Below are 24,394 nucleotides of genomic sequence, written 5' to 3' on the forward strand. Positions count from 1 at the left end.
CCTGCTTCTCTTCTCCCACTCCTGGGGCTGGGCCGCCACAGCACCTCCCCACACACTGGAGCCTCAGTGTTCTGACGGCACTCTGCTTCTCAAAAGCTTGCTTTAGCTCCCCATTGCCTCTGCAATAAAAGGGCAGGCCTGGCATCTTAATTACGGATTGGAGAATCTTGCGCTTCCGGGGCAACTAGGTGATGGAAGAACCGAGTTCAAATTCCGCCTCAAACACTTCTTGGGCAAGTCATTTAATGCTATTGGCCTTGGTTTCCCCATCAATAAAAATAAGGAAATGGCAAACCATACCAGTATCTTTGCACACACACACCCCACCCCCCAAAAAAAGTGAGATCAGGGAAGGAAGAATAAAACACAGCTGTTTAAGCCAGTAATTGTTGGGGCAGCTGGGTAGTTCAGTGGATTGAGAGCCAGGCCTAGAGATGTGAGGTCCTGGGTTCAAATCTGGCCTCAGACACTTCCCAACTGTGTGACTCTAGACAAGTCACTTGACCCCCATTGCCTAGCCCTTACTACTCTTCTGCCTTAGAACCAATACAGAGTATTGACTCCAATCTGTAAAGTAAGGGTTTAAAAAAAAAAGCCAGTAATTGTGACTATGTGCCACCACCAAGTACTATGTCATGAAGGAAGGCAAAAACAGCTCATTTCCTCATCTATAAAAAGGATTGGACTAGATGTTCTCCAGGTTCCCTTCCAGGGATCCCCCGTGATTCCTCTCCAGGACTCAGTTTCTTCTGGGAAGGGGAGGGAGGGACAGAAGCAAGTGACAGATAGCCAAGAAAGGTTACATCTGGGCAGAGAGATGGTGAGAAGCCTTGAATGTCAGGAAGTTCAATTTGAACTTAGCATTAAAGAGAAAGCAGGTTTGAGAAGTAATTGAGACATTTAGTTCAAGCCCATTTTTCAGATTGGGAAAATGAAGCCAGGAAAACTGACATGGTTTGAGTAGGTAGACAAGCTGAGATTCTCAGTCCCAAAAGTAGGGACCTAGCAAAGTGTGGGATGGCCACGAGGTAAAGGGTCAGGGCTGGGCAGCTCCATCAGGCATCCACACCCTCCTGCTGACCCATGTGACCCTAGGGGGCTGGGGAGGGGCCAGTTCAGGAACCTGGGACTCCTTGGTGAAGTTATTACTTCACAATCTCCCCTGTGCCTCCCTTCCTCCCCACCCCATCTCCTGTTTTCTCTGGACTTTGTGGCAAAAGGCAAAAGAACAGTTCTTTGGCAGGAGATAAAAAACTGCCTTCCTCTCCCAGCAAAGGCATTTAAGTCCTAATGGGTGGGAAGGCAAGAGGAGGAGGAGGGAGAGTTTTAAGTCCTCAGCCTGACCCAGGAGCCATGGGGGCAGGTCAGCAGCCGAGGATCATGGGCCATCTGAGCTGGGAAGCATAGAATTGAGAGCATAGAATGTGGGAGCCAAAGGACACCCCAGAACAGAATGTGAGCTAGGAGGAAGCTCAGAGACTGCGCCAACCTCACCCTTTAACAATAAGGGAGAGCTGCAGCCCAAAGCAGGGAACGCATGCCCTGAGGTCCCCCACCCCAAAGCCCAGGTTTGAGTCCGGCTCCTCTCGCTTTCATCTGTGATGTCCACTAACTAGGCCAGGCTACCTCCCTGTGGACCTGCCTCTTGGTAACCCTGTTGCTGGTCCCCTGGGGCTGACTAGAGCCTGTCTCCTGCTGTTTGGGGCCCCAGCTGGGCAGCAGGCTCACAGCCATGCTGGGAGGCACGTGCTTGGGGGAAGAGCTCTCCAGCTTGTTACACCTTAAATAGAAGGCACACTCCAGAAATAGCTGCCCCAGGGACCCTGCCCAGCAGTTAGGCTCTCCCCAGGGTTCAGCCCATCAGCAAAGTGACAGCAAGCAGAGTAGAGCAGGCAGATCCCCTACACCTACAGCCTGGTGCCCAGGAAGAGCTCCTGATGGCTGGCTTAGGGTAGAACAGGGCAGGGAGGAGCCGTGGCGGGTAAAGAGCTAAAGACCTTGACTCGGGACCCCTGGGTTATTTCCTTTCTAGCATCCTCTCCATCTATGCCGCGACAAATCTAGGGCATCCCAGAAGTCTCTCATTAAAGTGGTTCTCAGACTTGATCTGGAGAACCCTGGGTCCACTAGGACCTAAAGCCAACCCTTAGGAGGACAACAGCACAAGGTCAGCAGCCCACATAGACCCCCTCCCTGAAATCATGGACACAGTATTCAGGATAACAAGAAATGGGGCAGTTGGACGAGCAAACAGATGGGCCCACATTGGGCTATTAAACGTCATGGAAGGTGGTGGCCTTGTTGGGAACAGGGACCATGAGACATCCAGAGAAGTGGTGGGAAGGATGGAGTGGAGAGGGAGCTCCAGAGCTATGCCATGGGAGCGGAGGGACGAGGGGCAAAATGAGGTGGGTTAGAACCAGGCTCCCCAGCTAAAGGGCACACCGACTCTGCCCATGATTCCCAAATCCAGCTATCCTGCCCCAAGCTCTCCGAGGACCCAGACTCATCTCCCCCCCAAGCCAAGCCCAGCCTCTCCCAGCCTCCCTATTACTATAGAGGGTGATACTACCCCCCCCTCCCCATCCCTCCAATATGGTACCAAAGCTAGCCAGTTTCCTCTCTGCAGCATCTCTTGTAGATTTCGCTCTGCAGCATCTCTTGAAGATTTCGCTCTGCAGCATCTCTCCCACGCTCCCTTGTCTCCTGGAACACTGCCCCAGCCCAGGCTAGGCCTTCCTCCCCTCACACCTGGACCACCGCAATAGCTGCTGAGGTTGCCTGCCTCAGGGTTCTCCCCCACCCGTCCTTCCTCCATCCATTCAGCCACCAAAGGGATTTTCCTAGGCTCAGGTCTGCCCATGTCACCTGCCTACTTCATCACCTCCAGGAACAAATACAAAACGCAGTTTGGCATTCACAGCCTGCCCCCTCCCACCTCACTCCCCAACCTGCACTCCCTCTAGAATCTTCTGTGTCTCCACTCTACTATTCCTCCAAGCCTGGAGGCTCTCCCTCCTCTCAAGTCCCACCTCCTCCAGGAAGCCTGCATCAAGCCTTCTGAAGCCCAGTGGTTTCCCTGGGCTAATTCCTTCCTATGGATCCTGACTGTAGCTGGTCTCTACAGTTTGCCTTTGGTGGCCTCCGCCTTCAGCCTGGGTGGCCCTTTCCTAGTACTGGAGGCACTGCAGTTTATTAATTGCTTGGGTCTGAGGAGGAGGAGGGAATCCACCAGATTTGGGTGAGCCTGCATTCCCCAAGCAAACTTGGGAGTCAGGAGGGTAGAGTAATTAAGCAGCACCGCCCCAGGCTCTCAGGGACAAGGGGACACCCAAAGGACATCAGCCAAGATTCCCAGAAGACAAGGATCAGTGCCCAGAGGGCCCTCTACTCAGAATGCAGCTCCTTGGTGCCTGGGAAGGACCTCAGCTAAAGGTGAACTGCAAAGGCTGCTGGGATGGGCCAGACTCCTCCCTGCCAGGACCCTAGCACACAGGCACAGGTGGTCTAGGCCCTGGAAGCCACTTTATTGACATAAAAACAAAAACAAGAAGAAGGTAAGAGAACAGGATGCTTCTGATCCCCAAAGCTGGGGAGGGGGAGGTGCCCCCAGCCCAGCCCCATCCTCCTGGCCCCCCAAACACAAACACCTCAAGAACCTGGCTTCCACCCCACCCCCAGGATCTAAATTGTGAGGGGGGGCCCCAGTTTAAATCCCTTCTTTGTCCACCCACCCCTGCTGATCCTTGGCCCTGGGCAGGGGAGGCTCACCCTTGTTATCAGCTCTAGGGAGGGGCCCAGGGACTAAAGGGGAACCTGTAGGTACACACACACACACACACACACACACACACACACACACACGCACACGCACACGTACACACACGCACGCACGCATACGTACACATACCACTAGGGAGGGTTAATGGGGGCTTCTTGCCCCCTTAAATTTAAAAAAATAAAAAATTTAAAAAAAATAAAAAGTTTTAAAAACAAGAGTTTAGTGTCTTCCCTTTCTGCTCTGGCCCCTGCCCACCCTGGGGTCACAGCTGGGTGTTCTCTTCTTGCCTCTCACAGTCTACACCACTGCCACTCCCCTGGGCATGCCCATTACTGGCTCTGCCCCCCAGGGCGTGCCCATTGCTGGCTCTGCCCAGCGTGTGCCCGCTGACAGTGCCCAGGCTGGGACCATCGCCTGCAGCAAGGTCCTCCTCCTCCTCCTCCTCCGCCGCCTGCTCCACCGGCAGCTCACCCCACAGGCTCTGTCGGATCTCTTGTGGCAGCCGTGCCCGCTGGGCCTGGCACTCCTGGGCCAGCCGGGAGGCCACCTGCAGGGGACACTCAGCGTCAGGGGCTGTGCCCTCCCCTCCGGGCCCTCTCCTCCCACCCCCGCCTCCTCAGCCCTTCACCTTGGGCTCTTCCTCTTCTAGCTGCTGCTGGACTTGCAGCTGGCCGGCCACCAGCCGCTCCTGGCGCTGCTTCTGGGCCTCCTCCAGCTGTGGGGCGGGGCGGCAGAGGTCAGGGGTTATATGGGGTGGGGGGGGTGCTGGCATCGGGGCTCCCCGCTCCCCACGGCATGGCTGGGGCTAAAGACTGATTGAAGGGGCAGATGGGTCTGAGCCTCACCCTCCGGATGGCGTTGACCGACTCCGTGATGTGACGCCGGTTAATCTCAGTCAGCTCCCTGCGGACAGAACGGGCACGGGGGTTCAGCCTCCTTCCTCTTGTGGGGTCCCCATCGCCCACCCAACAACATAACTAACCCCAGCAGGCAGGAGGAGGGGGGGCCCAGGAGAGGGGGGCTGGCTGGGTGGCTCAAGGCACAGACTGCTGGGCTTGGAGTCAGGAAGACCCACTTCAAATCCGGCCTAAGCCCTTTTCTGACTGTGTGACCCTAGGCAAGTCACTTACCCTGTTTACCTCAGTGCCTTCCAGGCCTGTCCAGAGGATCGAATGAGCTCACCTTCCTATAGCACTCGGCTTAGTGCGGTGCCTGGCCCGGGAGGGGTTTGAGCTATGAGGGACCCCATTTCCTGGCGTCTAAACTCCCTCATTCCATAGATGGGGAAACAAAGGCCCAAAGGCTGGAGCCAGCCCTGCTGTGGTTGCCCCCCGCCTTACGCCTCCTTCTTGTGCTTCTCCCGGATCTTGGCTTCAGAAATGCTATTATGTCTCTTCCGGTCCAGAATCTTCTGCAGCTCCTTCTTCTCCCTGGCCAGGCGGGGGAGGGGGCTGTCAGGAGGCAGGAGCAGGGGGGCCGTGCCGCCCCCCCAGGTGCCCCCTACTCACTTTTCACTCGTCTCCTTCAGTTTTTTCAGCTGAGTCGTGTGCGTTTCAAGGACAATCTCGCGAAGGCGATGCTGGGCCTGTCCGGGCCAAGGCAAGGGGAGAAGGGTGTGGCCCAAAGCGCCTCCAGCGTGTGCCCCCCCTTCTCGAGCATCCCCCACCCCCGCCCCTCCTGGGCTCTCCCATCCCCCACCTGTCTCAGGTGTTCCTGGCGACGTTCGGCTTCCGCGTCGGCCTGGGCCTCCCTCAGGTCCAGCAGACTCTGAAGCTGTTTCTTCTGCAGCTCCCGATAGCTCCGCATCTCTTCCCCCTCTTCCTCCTCCAGCACCCCGGCCCTGCGGACACAGCGAGCGACCCCCGCTGGCCCCTTCACCCCGCGGCCCGGCCCCCTCCCACGCCCACCCCCGTGCACGGCCTTCTGCCAGGCCTGACCAAGCCGGGACACGTCTCGTACTCCACTGCTGAGGGAGCAGCTCTGCCCTGGTCCCACCTGAACCGGAAGGAGTCCCCGGAGGGAGCCTCGGAGGCAGCCAGGACAAGCAAGGACCCTGAAGACCTCCCCTTGTCTGCTTAGGGACAGCTCTAGGCGCTGAGAACGTTTTCCTTACAGGAATTCCTTACACTCAGCCTGCTCCTGGCAGCTTCCTCCCATGGCTCCTAGTTCGGTTGGGGCCTCAAAGAACACGTACATCGTCCTCTGCTACCCATCAGCCCTTGCCAACAATTCACAACAGCTCCCTTCACATCCTCGCCCATCTGTCTCTCCCCCTCCTCCCTCCTTGTCTGTGTCTCTTCCTCCTCTTCTCTTCTGTCTCTCCCCCGTCTCTCCCTCTCTCTGTCTCTGTCTCTCACTCCCTGTGTCTCTCTCTGTGTCTCTCTCCCTCTCTCTCTCTCTCTCTCTCTCTCTCTCTCTCTCTCTCTGTCTCTCTCTCTCACTCCCTGTGTCTCTCTCTGTGTCTCTCTCCCTCTCTCTCTCTCTCTCCCTCTCTCTATCTCTGTCTCTCTCTGTCTCTCTCTCTGTCACACACACAGACACCCCCCAAACTCTTTCTCTGCCAGGAACCACGTCCCGGCCCTGTTCCGCAGATCCTCTTGTGCACGGACTCCAGGCCCTTCCCCGCCCCCCCTGGACACTCCCCGGGTTATCCAGATCCTTCCCAAGTTGCAGAGCCCAGATGCAAGCCCTGTCGATGAGGCGTGTCCAGGCCAGAGGCCAGCTCTGGACCCCGAGCTTCTAGCAGGGAGGCAGATCTCTCTGCCCTGGGAGCCCGGCTCCTTGTGGACGTGTGACCCTGGGCAAGTCCTTTCCTCTCTGGGCCTCAGCCTCCTCAGCTGTACGATGGCCCCCACATCTAACAAACGCACTCACTGGGACTGCTGCTTGCGCCTCTTCTCCATGTCGGCCCGGTACTGGGCCAGGTGGCTGTGGAGGCGCCGTAGGAAGGCCGCCGCCTTGCGCTGCTGCTTCTTCTGCAGCTCCCGCAGGTCTCGCTCCTGCCGGTTCCGGAGCTTCAGCAGGGCCTTGTGAACCCGGAGCTCCGCCAAGGGGGTCACAGATACCTCTGAAAGTCAAGGCCGAGAGGGGTGCTCAGCGGCGGCGCCGGAGGGCGCGGGGCTCCCCTCCCTGCCCCCAGCCTCCCCCGTGGCTGCCTCCTCTGCCTTACCTCCCAGGAGGCTGGCGATGAGCTCATCGCACTGACCTGGGGAGGAGAAAACAAACAATCCCTGACGGGGGCCGTCGGCCAAGCACGGACCCCCGTGTGATCTGGCACGGCTGAGAGCTGGGGAAGAGACCCCCGAGACCCAGGGCTGATGGCGAGTCAGAGCTGGATTGGAACCCAGAACCTCGGACTCCACATCTGGGCTCCCTTGGCAGAGAGTCGAGGGACCTCCTGGTTAGAGCCCTTCACTGGTAAGAGACACACGGCCGCATTAGCGCCGAGCGGACACGAGAACCACCTTTCCCGGAGGGAGAAACGGAGGCCACTCAGCCCCGAAGGGGCCCAGAAAGGGTCACATGCTCAATAGCTGGGTGGAGCCAGGCTGGACCTCAAGCACCCGCCCTTGGCCCCCCCTCCCCCTCCCCCTCTACCTGGTCTGCTTATGGAAGGGCTGGTGGGGGAGGTGGAAGGGCCATGGGTGCGGGAGGCTCCAGGTTCCTGGGGGCTCTGGACGGAGCCCGTGGACAGCTGGGGCCCTAGCTGGCGAGAAGGCCTCTCCTCTGGGGTCTCGGGAGCAGCCTGCAGCCAGGGAGAAATTCATCTGGAAACAACAGCCTGGGCTGGGCGTCTCTGGGCCGGCCCCTTCCTGAGGGCAGCCACTGCTCTTGCCTTGTATGGAGCAGGGTCTAAGGAAGTGCTCAGCTGGGCGGCTCAGGGGATGGAGAGCCAGGCCTACAGGGAGGTCCTGGGTTCCAATCTGGCCTCGGACACTTCCTGGCCAGGTGACCCTGGACAAGTCACTGAACCCCCATGGCCCAGCCCTGACTGCCCTTCTGCCTTGGATTCTAGGAGGGAAGGGGAGAGGTTAAAAAACAAGTAAGAGAATTCCACTAGGGCAGGAACATGGGGAAGGGGAATCATTTTATATGTATTTAAAATAGCAATAAAATAGTTCTTAAAACAAATATGCTCCGTCTTGGCCCAAGAACAGCCTCCTGGGTAGCAGAGCCAGACCATGAACTGTCCTGCCTAATCTGTGAGCCCCCCCAGTCTGGAACTCACTCACCAATCCTCCCCTCCCCCTGCCAGAGTTGTCCTTCAAGGCCCCCATCCTTCCCCTCCCCACCCCAAGCAGAATGGAAGCTCCTGGAGGGCAGGGCCTGCTCCATCCTTCCCTTTTGATCCTCCATCCATAACCGGTTGAGATTCCGGGCAATCTGAAAACTAGAGCCAGAGTTCGTATGCACCGGGGCTGAGAAGCCCTGGGAAAACGCTCAAGGTGTCGGGAGCTCAGGCAGCTTCCTCAAGCTTGGGTGGAAGGGCTCCCCGCACCAGAATAACCACAGTCCCATCCCTCCTCTCAGCAGAGGCGGAGGACCAACAGGGCAGAATGCTGCCTACACTGCAGCTCTTTGTTTAACTGGTTTTCTTTGTTTAAAGGGAGAATTTGAGTGGGAGAAGAACCAGCAATGCTTGTAATGCACCAACAAACGGCTTCGGTAAAGCTTATTTTAAAATGTTTGTGGAATTGATTGCTTGGATGTAATTTTCCTGCTGTCTGGGGGACACAGTCCAGCTGGGGAAGCAACACAGACGCTGGGGAGGAGATAAGAGGTAATACAAGCGTGATTGTCCCTCAAGTGCCTGGCAAATGTTTGATCTGGACACCACCCACGGTCACTAATGGCTCCAGTTGACACTGTATCTTTGGCTCCCTCCTCCATAGGACAAAAGCGACTGTTGGGGCTGGGAGGGACTTTGGAACACAGACTGTCACTGCAGGCTGGGGCAGGAGGGAATGGGAGCGCAGAGCTAAGCCCACCATTTCTCCAGGAGGGAGCCCAGAGCTAAGCCCACCATTTCTCCAGGAGGGAGCCCAGAGCTAAGCCCACCATTTCTCCCCAAGCCAGGAGGGAATGGGAGCGCAGAGCTAAGCCCACCATTTCTCCAGGAGGGAATGGGAGCGCAGAGCTAAGCCCACCATTTCTCCAGGAGGGAATGGGAGCGCAGAGCTAAGCCCACCATTTCTCCAGGAGGGAGCCCAGAGCTAAGCCCACCATTTCTCCAGGAGGGAGCCCAGAGCTAAGCCCACCATTTCTCCAGGAGGGAGCCCAGAGCTAAGCCCACCATTTCTCCAGGAGGGAATGGGAGCGCAGAGCTAAGCCCACCATTTCTCCAGGAGGGAGCCCAGAGCTAAGCCCACCAGTTCTCCAGGAGGGAGCCCAGAGCTAAGCCCACCATTTCTCTAGGAGGGAGCCCAGAGCTAAGCCCACCATTTCTCCAGGAGGGAATGGGAGCCCAGAGCTAAGCCCACCATTTCTCCCCAAGGCTCTGATGTGCCATGATGGCTCTACTCACCTCACTCTCACCAATCAGAGCTGCCAATTGCTTTGATCTCTGGTCCATGAGGCTGACATGTTTGATGGGGTTGAACAAAGCCTCGGCATAGTCTTGGGGAGGGGACAGGGGAGAGGGGGGAACCACAGATTCACAAACACAAAGTCAGCAACCCCAGCACCTCACTTCTACCCCCCACATCTAGGAAGGTTTCCTTCTAGAGCCTCAGTGGATAGACCTCAGGGCCTGGAGTCAGGAAGAACTGATTTCAAATCTGGCCTTAGACATCAGCTATGTGACCCTGGGCAAGTCACTTAACCCTGTTGGCCTTAGTTTCCACATCTGAAAAATGAGCTGGAGAAGGAAATAGCCAACTACTTTGGTATCTCTGGCAAGAAAACCTCATAGGTGGTCACAGACAGACAGACATGACTGAAAAACACTCCACTGCCCTCGTGCTTCAAATGGGAAAACTAAGGTCCACAGAATGACTTCCCCAGGGTCATCTTGGGGGGTGAGGTGGAGCTAAGATTCGAAGCCAGCTCCTATCTCTCATGGGGGTGTTCTCATCCCTACATGGCTGCTGTTACCTCTCCATCCCCAGAACCATCTCCCCGTCTCTGGCCTCCTTCCCAGGCTCCCATTCCTATTGGTCTCCCCCTTCCCTCCGAGGCCCCTCACCCTGGTGATCATCAGGGATGTAGTCAGAAGCTTCTGTGTAGATGAGCAGGGCAGGCAGACACAGGGGCTGATTGGCCTCATTCCTCAGGCAGATGTAATGGTACCCTGGGTAGGGTCAGGGGTTCGTAGGGGGAAGGGTAAAGGCAACGATGGAGACAGATGGGGGAAGTAGAGGCAGTTTCCACCCACCCTCCACCCCCAGCCCAAGCTCCCCCTGACAGACCCTACTTCACAAGAGGGGTGGTTCCTTAGGACCCCTGCTCTCAGAACAGACCCCTTAAGCTCAGGGGTTGGAGAAGGGCCAGGAGGACAGGCCTCACCTGAGCGAATGGCGGACACTGGCAGGATTCGGTGTCCCACAAACTTGCCCCCTTCCTCAAAGGCCGCAATGCGGAGGGAGGCCAAGGTGGGCAGCACCACCTGTGGGAGGGCAGGAGTCATTGGTTAAGAGAAGGGGCCCCCCATCCCCTCTCTGTCCTCTGAGCCTTGCTGGGGGATGATTTTTAAGCAACTGCTGTCAGGTGTGCTCATTAGTTTCCAAGAGCAGGCTCAAGGCACCCCAAGAGCTGGAAGAGATGCCCCCAAAGCACCTGGCACAGTACCGGACCCCTAGGCAGAAGATCTGAAGCTAGAAGCAATGTTAGAGGCTGTCTAGGGCAGCTTTCTCTGTCAGAGAACCAGAGACCAGGGTCTCGCCCCTTGTTCACACAGAGAGAAATGATGGCAAATTCACGCCCTTTCCAAGGCCCCAAGACCTCTCACCCCAAAGGCACACAGCCGAGAGGGAGCCCTGGCCCGAGACCCACCTTGGGGAAGTCAAAGGGCTCCTCATCCCACACCGGGTTAAAGGAGTTGCCCTGTGAGGGCCGAGTGCGGTATTTGCGACGTGTGTCCGCAGGAAGGCCGAAGACATCCACCTCTACATAGATGCTGACCTTCCTGTCTGATAGAAACTGGCCCGAGATCACCTGGAAGAACCCGGGGAAGAGGGTGACGGCGCTGCCCAGCCGGTCTCTGTCCTGCGGGCACCCCCAGCCAGAGCATGGCTCCCCCCGCCCCGGGAGAGGCCTACCTTGACCCGGAGGGCATTGGCCACGATGCCGTCCACGATGCCTTCCGTGAAAGGGTCAAAAGACTTGTCCGGGCGCCGCATGAACTCTGGCTTGAGCAGGTAGCCACTGCGCCCGTTGTACTCAAACACGCCGGCATTCAGCTGCATTGGGAGGTCTGCGAGGACGCAGAAGCACCCCGATGTCAGCACGAGGCCCCACAGGGACAGTCTCTGGAGAGCCCCAGCCTCGAGGTGGAAGCCCCTGGGCCGCCTTACCCAGCGTCTGGAAGTTGAGGGCAACGAGCTGGCAGCCTGCGTTCCAGAAGAGCTGAGGCATGTAGTTGGAGGAGTCGACCCGGGTGCCCTTGGGGTAGATGCGGCTGAGCTGCTGCTTGTTGTATCTGACACAGGCGGTCATGGGCCACACGCTCCAGAAGGTGCCCCGTGCCGAAACCCCCCAGAGTGCTTGCCCCAGAAAGCCCAATGCCAACGAGCTCACGTCCCCGAGTGAGACCATCTCCAAACTCCCGCCTCCAGCTGCCATTCCTCCTCCCAAGGTTCTAGCCTGCCGGGTTCCGAGGCCCCCTAGATCTAGCCTGCCGGGTTCCGAGGCCCCCTAGATCTAGCCTGCCGGGTTCCGAGGCCCCCTAGATCTAGCCTGCCGGGTTCCGAGGCCCCCTAGATCTAGCTGCCGGGTTCCGAGGCCCCCTAGATCTAGCCTGCCGGGTTCCGAGGCCCCCTAGATCTAGCCTGCCGGGTTCCGAGGCCCCCTAGATCTAGCCTGCCGGGTTCCGAGGCCCCCTAGATCTAGCCTGCCGGGTTCCGAGGCCCCCTAGATCTAGCCTGCCGGGTTCCGAGGCCCCCTAGATCTAGCCTGCCGGGTTCCGAGGCCCCCTAGATCTAGCTGCCGGGTTCCGAGGCCCCCTAGATCTAGCCTGCCGGGTTCCGAGGCCCCCTAGATCTAGCCTGCCGGGTTCCGAGGCCCCCTAGATCTAGCCTGCCGGGTTCCGAGGCCCCCTAGATCTAGCCTGCCGGGTTCCGAGGCCCCCTAGATCTAGCCTGCCGGGTTCCGAGGCCCCCTAGATCTAGCCTGCCGGGTTCCGAGGCCCCCTAGATCTAGCCTGCCCGGTTCCGAGGTCCCTCCCAGCTCTGATGTTCCATGTTCTGAGGTTCTACCCCTCCACGTTCTCAGGCCCCTTCTGGCTGTGATGTTCTAGGTTCCTAGCTCCCCCCTTCTAGCCTCTTCCAGGCTCTCTTGAGGTTGGATACTCCACAAATTCCATGGGGCTCTTGGTGAGCTGCTCCAGGGCCTTGGTCTCCACAAAGGATGACATCTCAAAGCACTTGTTCCGCTCTGTGGGGTGGAGGGATCCTCGTCAGAACTTGGGGTACGGTGGAGGCCAGCGCCCCTTTCTGTCACCCAGCCTGGGGTGCCCCCATCCTCTCCCCACTTACTCCGGGCCACCTCAAAGGACTTGAACTTGACCGGCTCGATGTAATTGACCAGAGTGGACATCTCCTCCGTGGCGTTCACCTCACTGCTGGCCGTGCCCTGTGATGCCCCCAAACCAAAGGGTCACATGGATGGCACACTCCTGGCTGGCCCCGGGACCCCTCTACAACTCCCCTATGGTCCTGACCGCCCTTTTCCCCTCCCACCCCCTGAGCCTGACCTCGTCTGTGCTGTTCTTCTTGGGGTCGGCCGGTTCTTCCTCCTCCTCTTCTTCACTCTCTGCCTCTCGGTCTGGGGGGAGGACAAGAACTGGGGTCCCTCCTCCCGCACCCGCCACCCTGTGGCCCTTCCCTCTCGCCTACCCGTCCTCTCACCGATGGACTTGCGGGGTTCGGGGTTGCAGCCCACGTGATCTTCTCCGTTGCTCAGAGTGGAACAGCCCTCGGAGCTGGGGGAGCCTGGGGGAGGCAGAGGCAGGAGTCCCCGGCTCGCACCCCAGCACACAGGGGGAGGGGGATCCTCGCTGGGGATGGCAGCCACCCAAGAGGGTGCCCCGGGCACCCACGAACCCTCACCCAGAGCAGACAAGATCAGAGGGAAGAGGCTGGGGTCAGAGGCCAGGCGAGGGACGTGGGGGCCTCCGAGGGCAGGGCCAAACCCCGGGGACTTGGGGCAGGAGATGGAGGGAAGACGTGACCGAGGAGTGGGCGGGCTGCTGGAGACTGGGGCGAGGTCGGGGGTCCTACCGAGCTGCGGGGAGGGGGGCTCCGTGGCCACGGAACTCTCGCTCAAGGCCGAGTTACTCTGCTCCAAGGGCCGCTTGCGCACCGAGCCGTCTGACGGGCTCAGGGGCGGCCGGTGCCGCTTCTTATTCTTCACGAGGATTCGGCCCATCAGGTCCTGAGGGCTGGGCAGGGGGACTCCTGGGGCCAGCTGGGAAAGGGGGAGCACAGGACTGGTCAGAGCCAGCCCAGAAGCCCCCGCCTGGCCCGCCTCCCCGAGCCTCCCGATCCCGGGCGGTCCCCACCGGGTACTTATCCAGCGGGTCGATGAGCAGCGCGTCCCCAAAGATGGTGCGGCAGTACTCCGCCATCTTGGCCTGCTGTTTCGCCCTGGCCAAAGGGAAGCAGAGGGCAGGGTCAAGGGACAAACTCGGGCCAGGGCCCAGGCCGCCGAGCGGACGCTGAGGAAACTCACGAGTCCACGTGGTTCTCGAAGGAGAGGATGACGGGGAAGGGGGACGTCTTGAAGGCCGTTTCCGCGATCGCCTCCAGCACGTCCCGCAGAGGCACTTCCGTGGTCATGGTGAAGCCGTGGGTGATGAAGGGCTCCTCCTCGGGCGGCCGGCCTTTCCACACATCCAACTCCACGCAGCGGCAACCCCAGAGCAGGGTCTGCCGGTACATCTCCACCGACGAGGCCCCTGCCAGCTGCCCCGCTGGAGGCCCCCCCAGAAGAAAGGGTCAGAGCCCGGGAGCCTCGGCGCCCCCGGGGCACCCACCCCGGCCCCTGGCTCCATTTCCCCGCGGATGGGGAACCCCCGTGCCTCTGGCAGTCAATGGTGCCCCAGTTCTCCCAAGACTTGCAGCAGGCTGGAGCCTTCCGTGGGCCCCGGGCAGCATTCTGCTGGCCCGATACGTCCTCACAGGCCACCCGCGCAAGGGGGGAGAACCCCGCTGGCACCCACCATGCCCTGCCGTCACCCCTGGGATCACCCCAAGCAGACTCTGCAGAGCGTCCCCAGATCTAGAACCGTTTACCCAGCATTTGTGCCTAAGAGCTCATTGTCCATTTTGGCCAGACAGCATCTGGGGAGCATTAAAAGTACTGTTCAGGGGGCAGCTGGGGGGCTCGGGGGAGGGAGAGTCTGGCCTGGAGACAGGAGGTCCTGGGTTCCAGTCAGGCCTCACCCTGCCTCGCTGAGTGACCCTGGGCAAGTCCCTCACCCCCATGGCCTGGCCCTGACCGCTCTTCTGCCTTGGAGCCGGCACACAGCTCCTTCCCTCATTTTGTGCCTCCGTCGGCACTCATAACTGAAGGCCCCGACTGCTCCTGCAGAGATCCTTCCGTGAACACGAGGCTTCGTGGGGCAGGAAGGCCTCGAAAGCTGGCTTTTGCTCTACAGAGGCCAAGTGACGCAGAGCCGGGTCTTGCGCCCTCTACTCGATGGCAGAATGGCAAAGACGGCACACGGCACACAAGCATGCCCAAGACGTCCTCGCTGGAGCCTTCTCCGACACTCCCCGGGACCCCCACCCTCCAGCTGCTCACAGAACGTTTTTATCCGGATCTTCTGGCGACAGGAAGTCGGGGCATGGGCTGGCATCGACACCCATGTCTCCCTGTGCCCGCCCCACACCTGGCATCATGCCCGCCGCACCATCTCGTGTAAAAGGATCTCTTAATGGTTTCAGGATTGTGTTGTCTCCAGAACAGCCTCCCCCATCTTCATGCTGCCTTGGAAACAGCACGACGACGTCTGCATGACAAACAGCAGCGAGTGTGGCGTCCGAACAGGGGCTCCTGTTAAAGCGGCGATGGAGACGGATCGCAGAGACCCGGGCCCTTTGGTTCCATTTCCTGCCCGTTTGTGGTTCCTCTGCCGTGTTCAAGTGATGCTCGGAAATGATGTGATGAGAAGAGGCTGGTGACTGCGACTAGAGCCAGGTCCGGAAACGGGGGGTAGGGGGTCCTGGGTTCCAATCTGACCTCAGATCCTTCCTAGCTTGATGATCCTGAGCACGTCCCTAAACCCCCAGGTTCCGGCCTGACTGCTCTTTGGCCTTGGAACCAGTTCTCAGCGTCCGTTCTAAGACATAGGGTGAGAGGATTTTTTTTCTATTGTAAATCCTGACCTTCTGTCTTAGAATCAATATTGTTACTAATCCCACAAGAGGGGTGAGGACTAGGCACAGTGCCTGGCACACAGTAGGTACTTAATAAGTGTTTAATGAATGAATGAAATGAGATCATATCGGACCTATCAGCACGGTGCCAGCACACAGTAGGTACTTAATAACAAACAAATGAAATGAGATAACACTACCTATCAGCATGGTGCCAGCACACAGTAGGTACTTAATAATGAACAAATGAAATGAGGTAACACCGTACCTATCAGCAGGGAGCCTGGCACCCAGAGGGGCTGCAGGCATCCCTAGCATCCTACGTTGGGGAGGAGGCAGAGGACAACCAAAGTCCAGTCTTTGCCTCTCCTCACCTTCTGATCTGGGGCCTCAATGGCCTGTTCAAACAGATCGTGTGGAAGCTGCTGTCGATGTCCATGGTCGGGTCTTCTCATCCTTCACCATCCCGTGGCAAGGCTGGGCCTGAATCCTACAAGGCTGGTGCCAGGGTGCTGCTCTCCGGAAGTCCCCAGGGCTCCGGGCTTTCTTCTCCCCACTGGGCAGTCAGCTGAACGAGGAGGGGAAGCCTCCGTGCTCACAGGGCCCCCGGCACCCAGGAGCACTTTATCAAGACTGGCCGATGGAAGGTGGCCGTGAGAGAGAGGAAGCTTCAGGGCTGTCGACAGCCCTCTGGGCTCCTCCGTTCTTCCAGCCTGCGCCCTCTGACCCCTCCCCTCCTCTACCTCCGCGTGACCAGGGTCACTCCTGGGCTGGGCAAAGAGAAGCCCGTCACATCTGTTCTGCGGCTCCTCTGCGCCCCTGGCTCCGCTGGCTGCAGGACGAGCTGCCCGCAGACCCCGCGCGAGGATCCTTCTTGTCCCCTTAGGGGCCAGGAAACCAGTTCTAAAAGGCCTTCGTCCGCCCCAGAAAGGGGCGCCGGGGACGCTCTCCTTCCCGCTCTGGGCGCTGCTCGTTGAGGCCAATCCACTCGGGCTCTGCCCAGCCAGCCGTCTTCAGAGCTGAGAAACGTCTCCCGTTGCGCAGAGTCTGGGGCTGGCCTGGGAGAGACTCCTCTCAGCCTCCTCCCCGAGGGTCCTGTTCCCTCCTGGTGAGCCCTTCTCCGAATCCCAAGGAAGCCGCGACGTGAAATCCGTTGGTCAGAATGCCCAGAGCAAGGCATGAACCCCTCCGAGTCATACCCAGACCCACAGCTCAGGGACCCCAGCTTAGGAATGCTTGGTTTGGGGCCAGCGGGGCAGCAGGAGGACCTGGGTTCCAATCTGGCCTTAGACACGTCCCAGATGCATGACCCTGGACAAGTCATGGAACCCCCACCACCCAGGCCTTGCAGCTCTTCTGTCTTAGAACAGATTCTAGGCCAGGAGGGAACGATTTAAAAAAGGTAACGAAACATATAAAAATAACTTTTTTATAGTCTTAGGGAGCCAAGAGGACAAGCTAAGAGGACACACAGCCACGGGATATCTGAGGCAGGACTCGAACTCAGGTCCTCCTGGCTTTGGGAATGGGTCCCGTCCATCAATGACAACGCTGCCCATCAACACCACCGCAACTCCCACTTCTGCAGAGCCCTCGGCCCGTGCTCTAGCGACCCCCAGGAGGACCGTGCCCATTTCTGAGGCGGCACTTGGGGCCTAAAGCGCCCCCGAGTTACCTGTGAGGTAGGTGTTGTGGGAGGAGTTGATGAAATAGGAGCTCAGGGGCTGCGTCATGTCGTTGCTCAGGTCCAGGGCTTCGGGCGGCAGGACGCTGTTCTCCTCCCCGCCCAGGTAGCGGCTGAAGCCTTCCATGGACATCTGGTCTGGGGGGGGCGGAGGAGGGGGCTCAGGAGGCAGCCCCACCAGGCTCCCACGCTGCGGCGCCGGCCCCCACCCAAACAGGGCAGAAACCAGGGAATCTGGGAATGTTGGAGCTGGGAGGGCCCCGGGGACCGGGAGCGTCCGTCGGGAGGGAACCGGGAACGTCCGTCGGGAGGGCCCCGGGGACGTCCGTCGGGAGGGAACCGGGAACGTCCGTCGGGAGGGCCCCGGGGACCGGGAGCGTCCGTCGGGAGGGAACCGGGAACGTCCGTCGGGAGGGAACCGGGAACGTCCATCGGGAGGGCCCCGGGGACCGGGGACGTCCGTCGGGAGGGAACCGGGAACTGGGAACGTCCATCGGGAGGGAACCAGGAACGTCCGTTGGGAGGGAACCGGGGACCGGGGACGTCCGTCGGGAGGGAACCAGGAACTGGGAACGTCCATCGGGAGGGAACCAGGAACGTCCGTTGGGAGGGAACCGGGGACCGGGAGCGTCTGTTGGGAGGGAACCGGGAACCAGGAACGTCCATCGGGAGGGCCCCGGGGACCGGGGACGTCCGTCGGGAGGGAACCGGGAACCGGGAACGTCCGTCGGGAGGGCCCCGGGAACTGGGAACGTCCGTCGGGAGGGCCCCGGGGACGTCCGTCGGGAGGGCCCCGGGGACGTCCGTCGGGAGGGCCCCGGGGACCAGGAGCGTCCGTCGGGAGGGAACCGGGAACGTCCAGGAGGGCCCCGGGGACATCCGTTGGGAGTGAACCGGGAACGTCCGTCAGGAGGGCCCCGGGGACGTCCGGGAGGGCCCCGGGGACCGGGGACGTCAGAGATGAACGCGCTAGGAAGGACCTCACGACAAACTACGGAATGTGGGGGGCTCTCGGAGACCAGCCAGGCCGCTGCCTCGCAGAGGTCCCGGAGGAGGCTCTGGGGTGCCGCGGGGCGCCCTCACCTCGCTCCAAGAACTGCTGGTTGGGCTCGTACTTCTCGATGAGCAGGCGGGCCTGGGCCGGGCGCAGCGGCGGGTACAGGACCTCGTTCAGCCGGGGGTCGCGCTGCTTCTGGTTGACAAAGTCCAGGAGCTGCTCCAGGGTCAGGTAGGGCTTCCCCTTGGCCCCACTGGGCGGCGGGCAGAGAGAGACAAGTCGAGGCCCGCGCCGGGGCTCGGGGTCCCTGCCCTAACTAATGCTTCTAGCTTTTAGCGCCACGTGTGCCACGCAGCCAGACACGCTAGCTGGGCCTCTCCCGACTCAGGAAGGTCCTTCTTAAAGCCCTATAAAAGCAGGGGCGTCTGCTCGGGAGACCCTGGGCAAGTCCCTTAACCACTCGGCGGCCCGGGCAGTCCTCTAAGACTGCGCTAGCGGGAGGCGGAGGAGACCTCGCGTCTGGTCAGAGAAGGAGGCCTGGATCTGTGGAGGCCCCGTCGGGATTCTCCCATCCGCAGCTGAGGACAAGGGGAGAAGCCTGGCTAACGGTGACTTCGGGAATGGCCCGAGGGAATCAGGGAATAGATCAGAAGTCCCGGGCCGGGGAGGCCGGGGGAGGGGAGCCGAGAAGGGCTCCATAAAGGGAAGCTCCTCACTTGTTTTATGGAGAAAAGGTCACTAGAGAAGAGCTTTCCACCCTTTCACGTCACAAATGGGGAAACTGAGGCCCGAGGTCCCCTAAGACAGCTCGGGGCACGCAGGACTTGAACTCGGAGCGTCTCGCCACTTTCCACTGCCCCCTGGGTCTGGGGGGCGGATGGTCTTCTCCGGGGAAGGGATCCCCAACCCCCGCCCCGCGCCCCTTCCCTCTTCTCACATCTCCAGCAGGATCTTGTCTATGTCAGGCCGCAGACACAGTTTATTGAGGAATCTCTCAAAGATCTCCAGGGAAAACTCGTCTGGCCGGATCGACTCGCTCTGCAGGGCGGGGGGAGGGGGAGGAGTGAGCGGCGGAGCCCAGGGAGGTCAAGGGGTGCTCCTCGGGGATGAGCCCCCCCGTCCCATACGCACCCTGTTAAAATTGAGGCCGCAGGACTCCAGCGCCGTCTCCACCCGCTTCTTGTCCGCAGAGAACATTTTAAGGATGCTGGGGGGGGGGGGGAGAAGTCAGAGGGGGGCCAAAGGGGGGCCTGGGAAGGGGGCCCAAGGCCACCCCCGAGGGCGAAGCAGCCCTTCAGCAAGGGGCGTTCTGGGGAAGAGCCCCCCCTCGCCTCCCTCCACGGCCCCCCAGGCCTGTGCTCACTTCTTCACTGGGATTCGCCCATCCTGATTCACCTGAAGTTTTAACTTGGTATACCTAGAACCGGGGAGGAAGAGAAAAGCGTTGGGGAGGGGCGCCCCGGGCCCCGCAGTCCCCCTCCCCCCGCCCGTCCCCCCCACCCCGGCCTCCGGCTCACGCTTTTCGAAGGAAGGTGTTCCGGGACGCGTTCTGGGCCAGGATGTTCATGGCCAGTTTGAAGAGTTCATCTGCCCAGATCTGGGGGTACGCGAGGGGCGGGCGGTGAGAACGGGGCACCCCCAGGGGCCCAGCCCCCCCCCTTGGGACCAGCCCCACCTTGGCCGTATCGTCCTGCACAGCCATGAAGTTGAGAAAGGTCGTGTTCACAGGGTCGGGGCCGGACACGATGGTCACCAGCTTGTCCTCCGGCCTCGTTTCGGGGCCTCCAAAGCCCAGGACTTCCCGGATCTTGGGATCCTGGAGGGGGGGCTCCGGGTCAGGTTCTCTGGGCCGCCCCCCAAACGCGACCAAGAGCAGCACCGGGATGCACCAGGGACGAGCCTCCACCGGCTGGGGCGGGCTCTGGGGGCGCCGGGGACGAGGCACCCACCTTGGGCAGCCGGGCGTAGCGGCCTGTCCGTGTGTCCCGGATGGAGCTGATGTCCAGAGTGTCCACTTCCTAGGGAGAGCCCAGAAGGGGAGGGGGTGGCCGAGGGGAGCGGGGAACGCCCTCCCCATCAGCCAGCCCTGGGGAAACGCCTGCTGGGTGGGTGCTGGGTGCGAGGGCCGACCCGGCTCTCCAGGTGCTTAGGGTCAGAGAAGCTGATAAATAAACACAAACTATTTGGAGAGATTCCCAGGACTGATGCTGGGGGGGCAGAGAGCGGGGGTCCTCCGGGCGGGAGACGCCGGGAGCCCCCACATCTGCCGCCCGGTGCTGGGGGGGCCGTGTGGGGAGGGCGTGGATGTTTCCTGTCCGGGGTGGGGAGGGTGGGAGTTATTTCCTGTCCGGCCGGGCCGTGGGAAGGGTCAGCCAGCTGAGGAGGCCTCGGCCCCGAGGGTGCAGGAATTTGGGGCAGGGGGCAGGCGCCCTCATACCATGTTGGGTCCCGTCCAGTAGACGAAGAAGCCGTGCGAGTCCACCCGCAGCGTGACCAGGTTCTGACTGGACGCCTCCTGGACCACAGGGACAGCCGTCAGGGGGCAGGCCGAGGCCAGGGACCCGCGGGGCAGCGGCCTTCGGGCATCGGAGCTCTGCACCCCCCCAGCCAGGCCAGCCGCCCACAGCAGGGTGGGTGTGCGACGGCTCTCCCCATTTTACAGATGGGGAAACTGAGGCTTGATGGAGGAAGAATGGCCGCTAGAAACCATCCCGGCCAGCATTCTGGGCTCCCCGCTTTGCGGGCAGAGATGGGCGTGATGGGGCTGGCCAGGAGGGTCAGCCTCTGGCAGAAAGGCTTCAGGGTGTGCCCAGCCCGGCTCCCTGGACCTTCTGAACCCCAGTTCTGAGCAGAGGCCCCTCCCGGGTGCCAAGTGCGGCGGGCAGGGAGTGTCGGGTCAGAGAGCAGCGGCACCCCAGCCCCGTGCTGGGGGGAGATAAGGTGCCGGACTCCCCTGGGGGCTCCCTTCTCCCAATTCCCCAGATTCCCGCGGAGCCTCCTCCGGGGTGTGTCCCGCAGCGCCCTGGGGGGGCTCCCTGCCTCTCTCCTCCTGGGCCCCCCCCAGCAGATCCCCCCGTATCCCAGGCCGCCCCCCCTCCCCCCCAGGCTCCCTCCTTGGTTCCCACTTCCTTATTTGGGTTTATCACACCAGAAGGAAAAGGAGAAACTTTTTCTAACTTTCCTGCCGGAGGCCTCCCATGGGGGAGGGGTCTCCCCAGGCGCCGAGGCCCCTCCCCAGCCCCCCAGCGCCCCGCTGCCCCAGGCCGCCACACCTGTCACCTCGGGCCACACCCCCGGCCCCCTCCCTCTCCCCTCGGCGGCCACCCCAAAGCTCCAAGCAGCTCCCCCAGCCCCACCCAGCCGGAAAGGCAGGGAGAATCCTGCCAGGCCTGGGGCCCGGCTCGGCTGGGAGGGGGCCCGAGGCCCGAGGCCGGAGCGGGGCCGGCCCGGGGTCTCTGCGCCGTGCGGGGGAAGGCACGGGGGTCCCCGGCAGAGAAGCGGAGGCCGGGACGGGGAGGGAGGGAGCGGCGAGGGGAGCCGGGGCGCCCGCGTGCGGCGGAGCCCCGGAGCCCGAGCTTCCTTGGGGTTCAAAGTCTCCTCTCGAGCGCTGGAGAGGCGCAAAGTCCCGGCGCGAGGCTGGGGGCAGGAAACCCAAGTCTCCCCCCTCGGGGGCTGCACGGCGGCGCCGGCCGGCGCCGGCCTCTCGAGACCCGGGGGAGGAAGGCACGGCGAGGCCCGGCCGCGGGGGAGACCGGCTGGCCCCGCGCGGAGGAGGGGGCGCGGGGAGGGGCGCCGGGGAGGGGCGGGAGGCGCCGGGGGGCCGCGCTCACCTCGTCCCACTTGATGAACTTGCTGCCCCGTCGCAAGGTCTCGGGCACGGCCGGAGGCTCCAGCTGCAGCGCGTGGACCCCGGGCCGGGCGCCGGCCATGGCTCCCCCGAGGCTGGGGCCGGGGGCCGGGGGCCAGGGCGGGGAGGCGAGCCGCGCTTCAGTGCGGGCTCGAACCCCGACGGTCCGGGTCTGGTCCGGCTCCCCGAGCCCGAGCGCAGCGGCGGGGGGCAGCGAAGGAGCAGGAGCAAGAGGAGCAGGAGGAGGAGGCAGCGCAGTCCGGGACTTTCTCCCGGGGCGGCCCCGGCTGGGAGGGGGCGGGGCAAGGCAGGGGCGGGGCCGAGGTGCCCCTCCCCCTCCCCCTCCCCCTCTGGCTCCGCTGCCTTCCTAGAACCCAGGAATCCCGGGCTAGGGCCGGGACTGGGGCAGGAGCCCTCGCCCCCTGGCGGCCAGGCTAGGCGGGCCGACCCGGGGTCCAGGAGCCGGGGCTCGGGCTCGGGGCTCAGGGTGGGCTGAGCGGCCGTAGCCATCCCCCAGCGCCAGGTCCCACCCCCACCCCCCCCCCCCGCTAGCACTTAGCTGCCTAATGGCCTTTTCTCCCTCCGGACCGTCTGCAGAGCCCCCGGCCGGGCCCGGCTCTCCCCTCTGCATCCTGCATTAATAAGCCCAGTTAATGGCATCGCGGAGCTGGAAGGAGATTCGAACCCAGCCTCGGGCTCCCGGGGGACAAGCCCAGCCGCCCGGGCTCCGCTTCCTGGGCCAGCTAGCTCTGGGGGAAGAGAGCCCGGGCCCTGCGCCCCCAGGGCCCCTCCGCGGGGGGGGGGGGGGGGGAGGGGGCTGCCGCGCCCTCCAGGAGCCCTCCCCAGCGGGAAGATATGAAGGGAGTGGGGGCGGGGCAGGGGGAGGGGGCCTAAAAATATCCTGGGCCTGCTCCACGTGGGGCGCCCCCGGAAGAGAACTCTAGAGGGGCTGAACACCAATTCTGTCCCGGCCACAGTTTTACCTAAGGCTGGACCTAGAAACCTAGAAAGCCAGGGAGGTGGGGAGAGGGGGAGGGGGGCCGGCTGCGCCAGCACCCCGCGGGGGCCCTGCTGGGGGGGGGGCAAGCAGGGAGGGGGAGGGGCTCCCTCGGCCCCCCAGGGCGTCCTGGTCTACTTGTGTGGTCCTCGGGGCTCCCCTTCCTTCTCTAACAATCCTGGGGGGGCAAAGCCCTCCTCTGGGCCCTCCTTGGCAGTCTCCCCCTGGGCATCCCCATTCGACAGAGGAGAGCAGCTTCAGCCTCCCGGCCCCACAAACAGCCCTCAGGGGTCCCCCCTTGCAAGAACATTTTCTGGGCCGCGGCTCGTCCTGTCCAAGTCTCCTTGACCCCATTTGGGGTTGGCTTGGCCTGCCTGACGGATCCTGGACGGGCGCTGGCTCTTTCCTTCTCCGGCTCATTTAACAGATGAGGAAACCGAGGCAGACGGGGTGAAGTGACTGGCCCAGGGTCACCCCACCAGTCTGTGTCTGATTTGAACTCTGGTCTTCCTGGCTCCAGGAGGGCCGCTGTGAGCAGACACGCTAGGAAGGAAAGATGGGGCAGCACCCCACCTCTGACGTGGGTCAGCAGCGTGACCCTGGGCAAGTCCCTAGCCCTTAGCCACCAAGCTTCGCACGGAGCAGGCCTCCTTTTGGACTAGCTTCTCATTCATCCAGCTGGGTGGCCAGGCCTGGAGGCCGAAGTCCTGGGTTCCAATCTGACCCCAGACACTTCCTAGCTGGGTGGTCCCGGGCCAGTCCCTGAACCACCACTGCCTGGCCCTGACTCTTCTGCCCTGGGGCAGAAACAGAGGACTGAGGCTAAGACCCAAGGTGAGGGTGTGGGAAGAGAGAGAGAAAGGGGGCAGCTGGGGAGCTCAGTGGACGGGGAGTCGGGCCTAGAGACAGGGGAGGTTCTGGGTTCAAATTTGACCTCAGGCACTTCCCCGCTGGGTGACCCTGGACAAGTCACTTGACCCTCATTGCTTAGCCCTGACCGCTCTTCTGCCCTGGAACTAAAATACAGTATTGACTCTAAGACGGAAGGTGAGGATTAAAAAAAGAGAGACAGAGAGAGAGAGAGAGACATAGAGAGAGAGAGACAGAGACAGAGAGAGAAGGAGGGAGAGACAGAGAGAGAGACAGACAGAGACAGAGTCTCTGCGAGCTGCCTGCTGGCTGCAGAGATCTCCTCAGGAGGCCTGGCCAGGGTCCCCCAGAGGACTCGAACTCGGCTCCAGGGCGCAGCCTTGCCTGGGCCTGGTCCCTGGCTTCCTGCCCCTTCCAGGACGGCCTCTGAGCTCAGGTGGGGCGTCCCGGGCAGGATAAAGCCGGGCTCGCCTGACCTCCAATTTTCTCTCCCCGTGGCTGGGCCGGGCGGGCCTCTCTTGGGCCATTTCTCTGGAGGGAGGAAGCGGCGGCCTCCGTTTCCCAACTGGCAGCGTGGGGGGGGCGGGGGCGTTCCGAGGCCTCCCGCCCAGCCCCCGAAGGTGCAGGGAGGCTCAGAGCCGGCAGCGCTCCCCGAGGGGCGGCCATTAGGAAGCTTTTTCTCGT

General features: G+C 61.8%; 1 protein-coding gene across 1 annotated transcript; it reads right to left on the reverse strand.

Moving 5' to 3' along the window:
• Nucleotides 1-3,501: 3,501 nt before the first annotated feature.
• Nucleotides 3,502-22,133, reverse strand: PLCB3 (phospholipase C beta 3). Its single transcript, XM_056801523.1, has 32 exons — nucleotides 21,827-22,133; nucleotides 20,434-20,511; nucleotides 19,946-20,014; nucleotides 19,672-19,812; nucleotides 19,514-19,593; nucleotides 19,360-19,413; nucleotides 19,128-19,203; nucleotides 18,934-19,034; nucleotides 18,083-18,249; nucleotides 16,991-17,137; nucleotides 13,667-13,907; nucleotides 13,497-13,581; nucleotides 13,216-13,402; nucleotides 12,844-12,927; nucleotides 12,690-12,760; nucleotides 12,472-12,568; nucleotides 12,286-12,370; nucleotides 11,293-11,417; nucleotides 11,038-11,192; nucleotides 10,772-10,933; nucleotides 10,286-10,385; nucleotides 9,966-10,070; nucleotides 9,306-9,397; nucleotides 7,379-7,526; nucleotides 6,951-6,986; nucleotides 6,656-6,848; nucleotides 5,480-5,621; nucleotides 5,290-5,366; nucleotides 5,122-5,211; nucleotides 4,627-4,684; nucleotides 4,410-4,496; nucleotides 3,502-4,328 (listed from the first exon to the last, which is right to left on the reverse strand). Exons 1-32 carry the CDS (start codon nucleotides 21,923-21,925, stop codon nucleotides 4,044-4,046), a joined length of 3,717 nt encoding a protein of 1,238 aa, XP_056657501.1. The 5' UTR covers nucleotides 21,926-22,133; the 3' UTR covers nucleotides 3,502-4,043.
• Between the last annotated feature and the right edge of the window lie 2,261 nt (nucleotides 22,134-24,394).

This window comes from Monodelphis domestica, chromosome 6, assembly GCF_027887165.1.
Source record: "Monodelphis domestica isolate mMonDom1 chromosome 6, mMonDom1.pri, whole genome shotgun sequence".
Lineage (NCBI taxonomy): Eukaryota > Metazoa > Chordata > Mammalia > Didelphimorphia > Didelphidae > Monodelphis > Monodelphis domestica.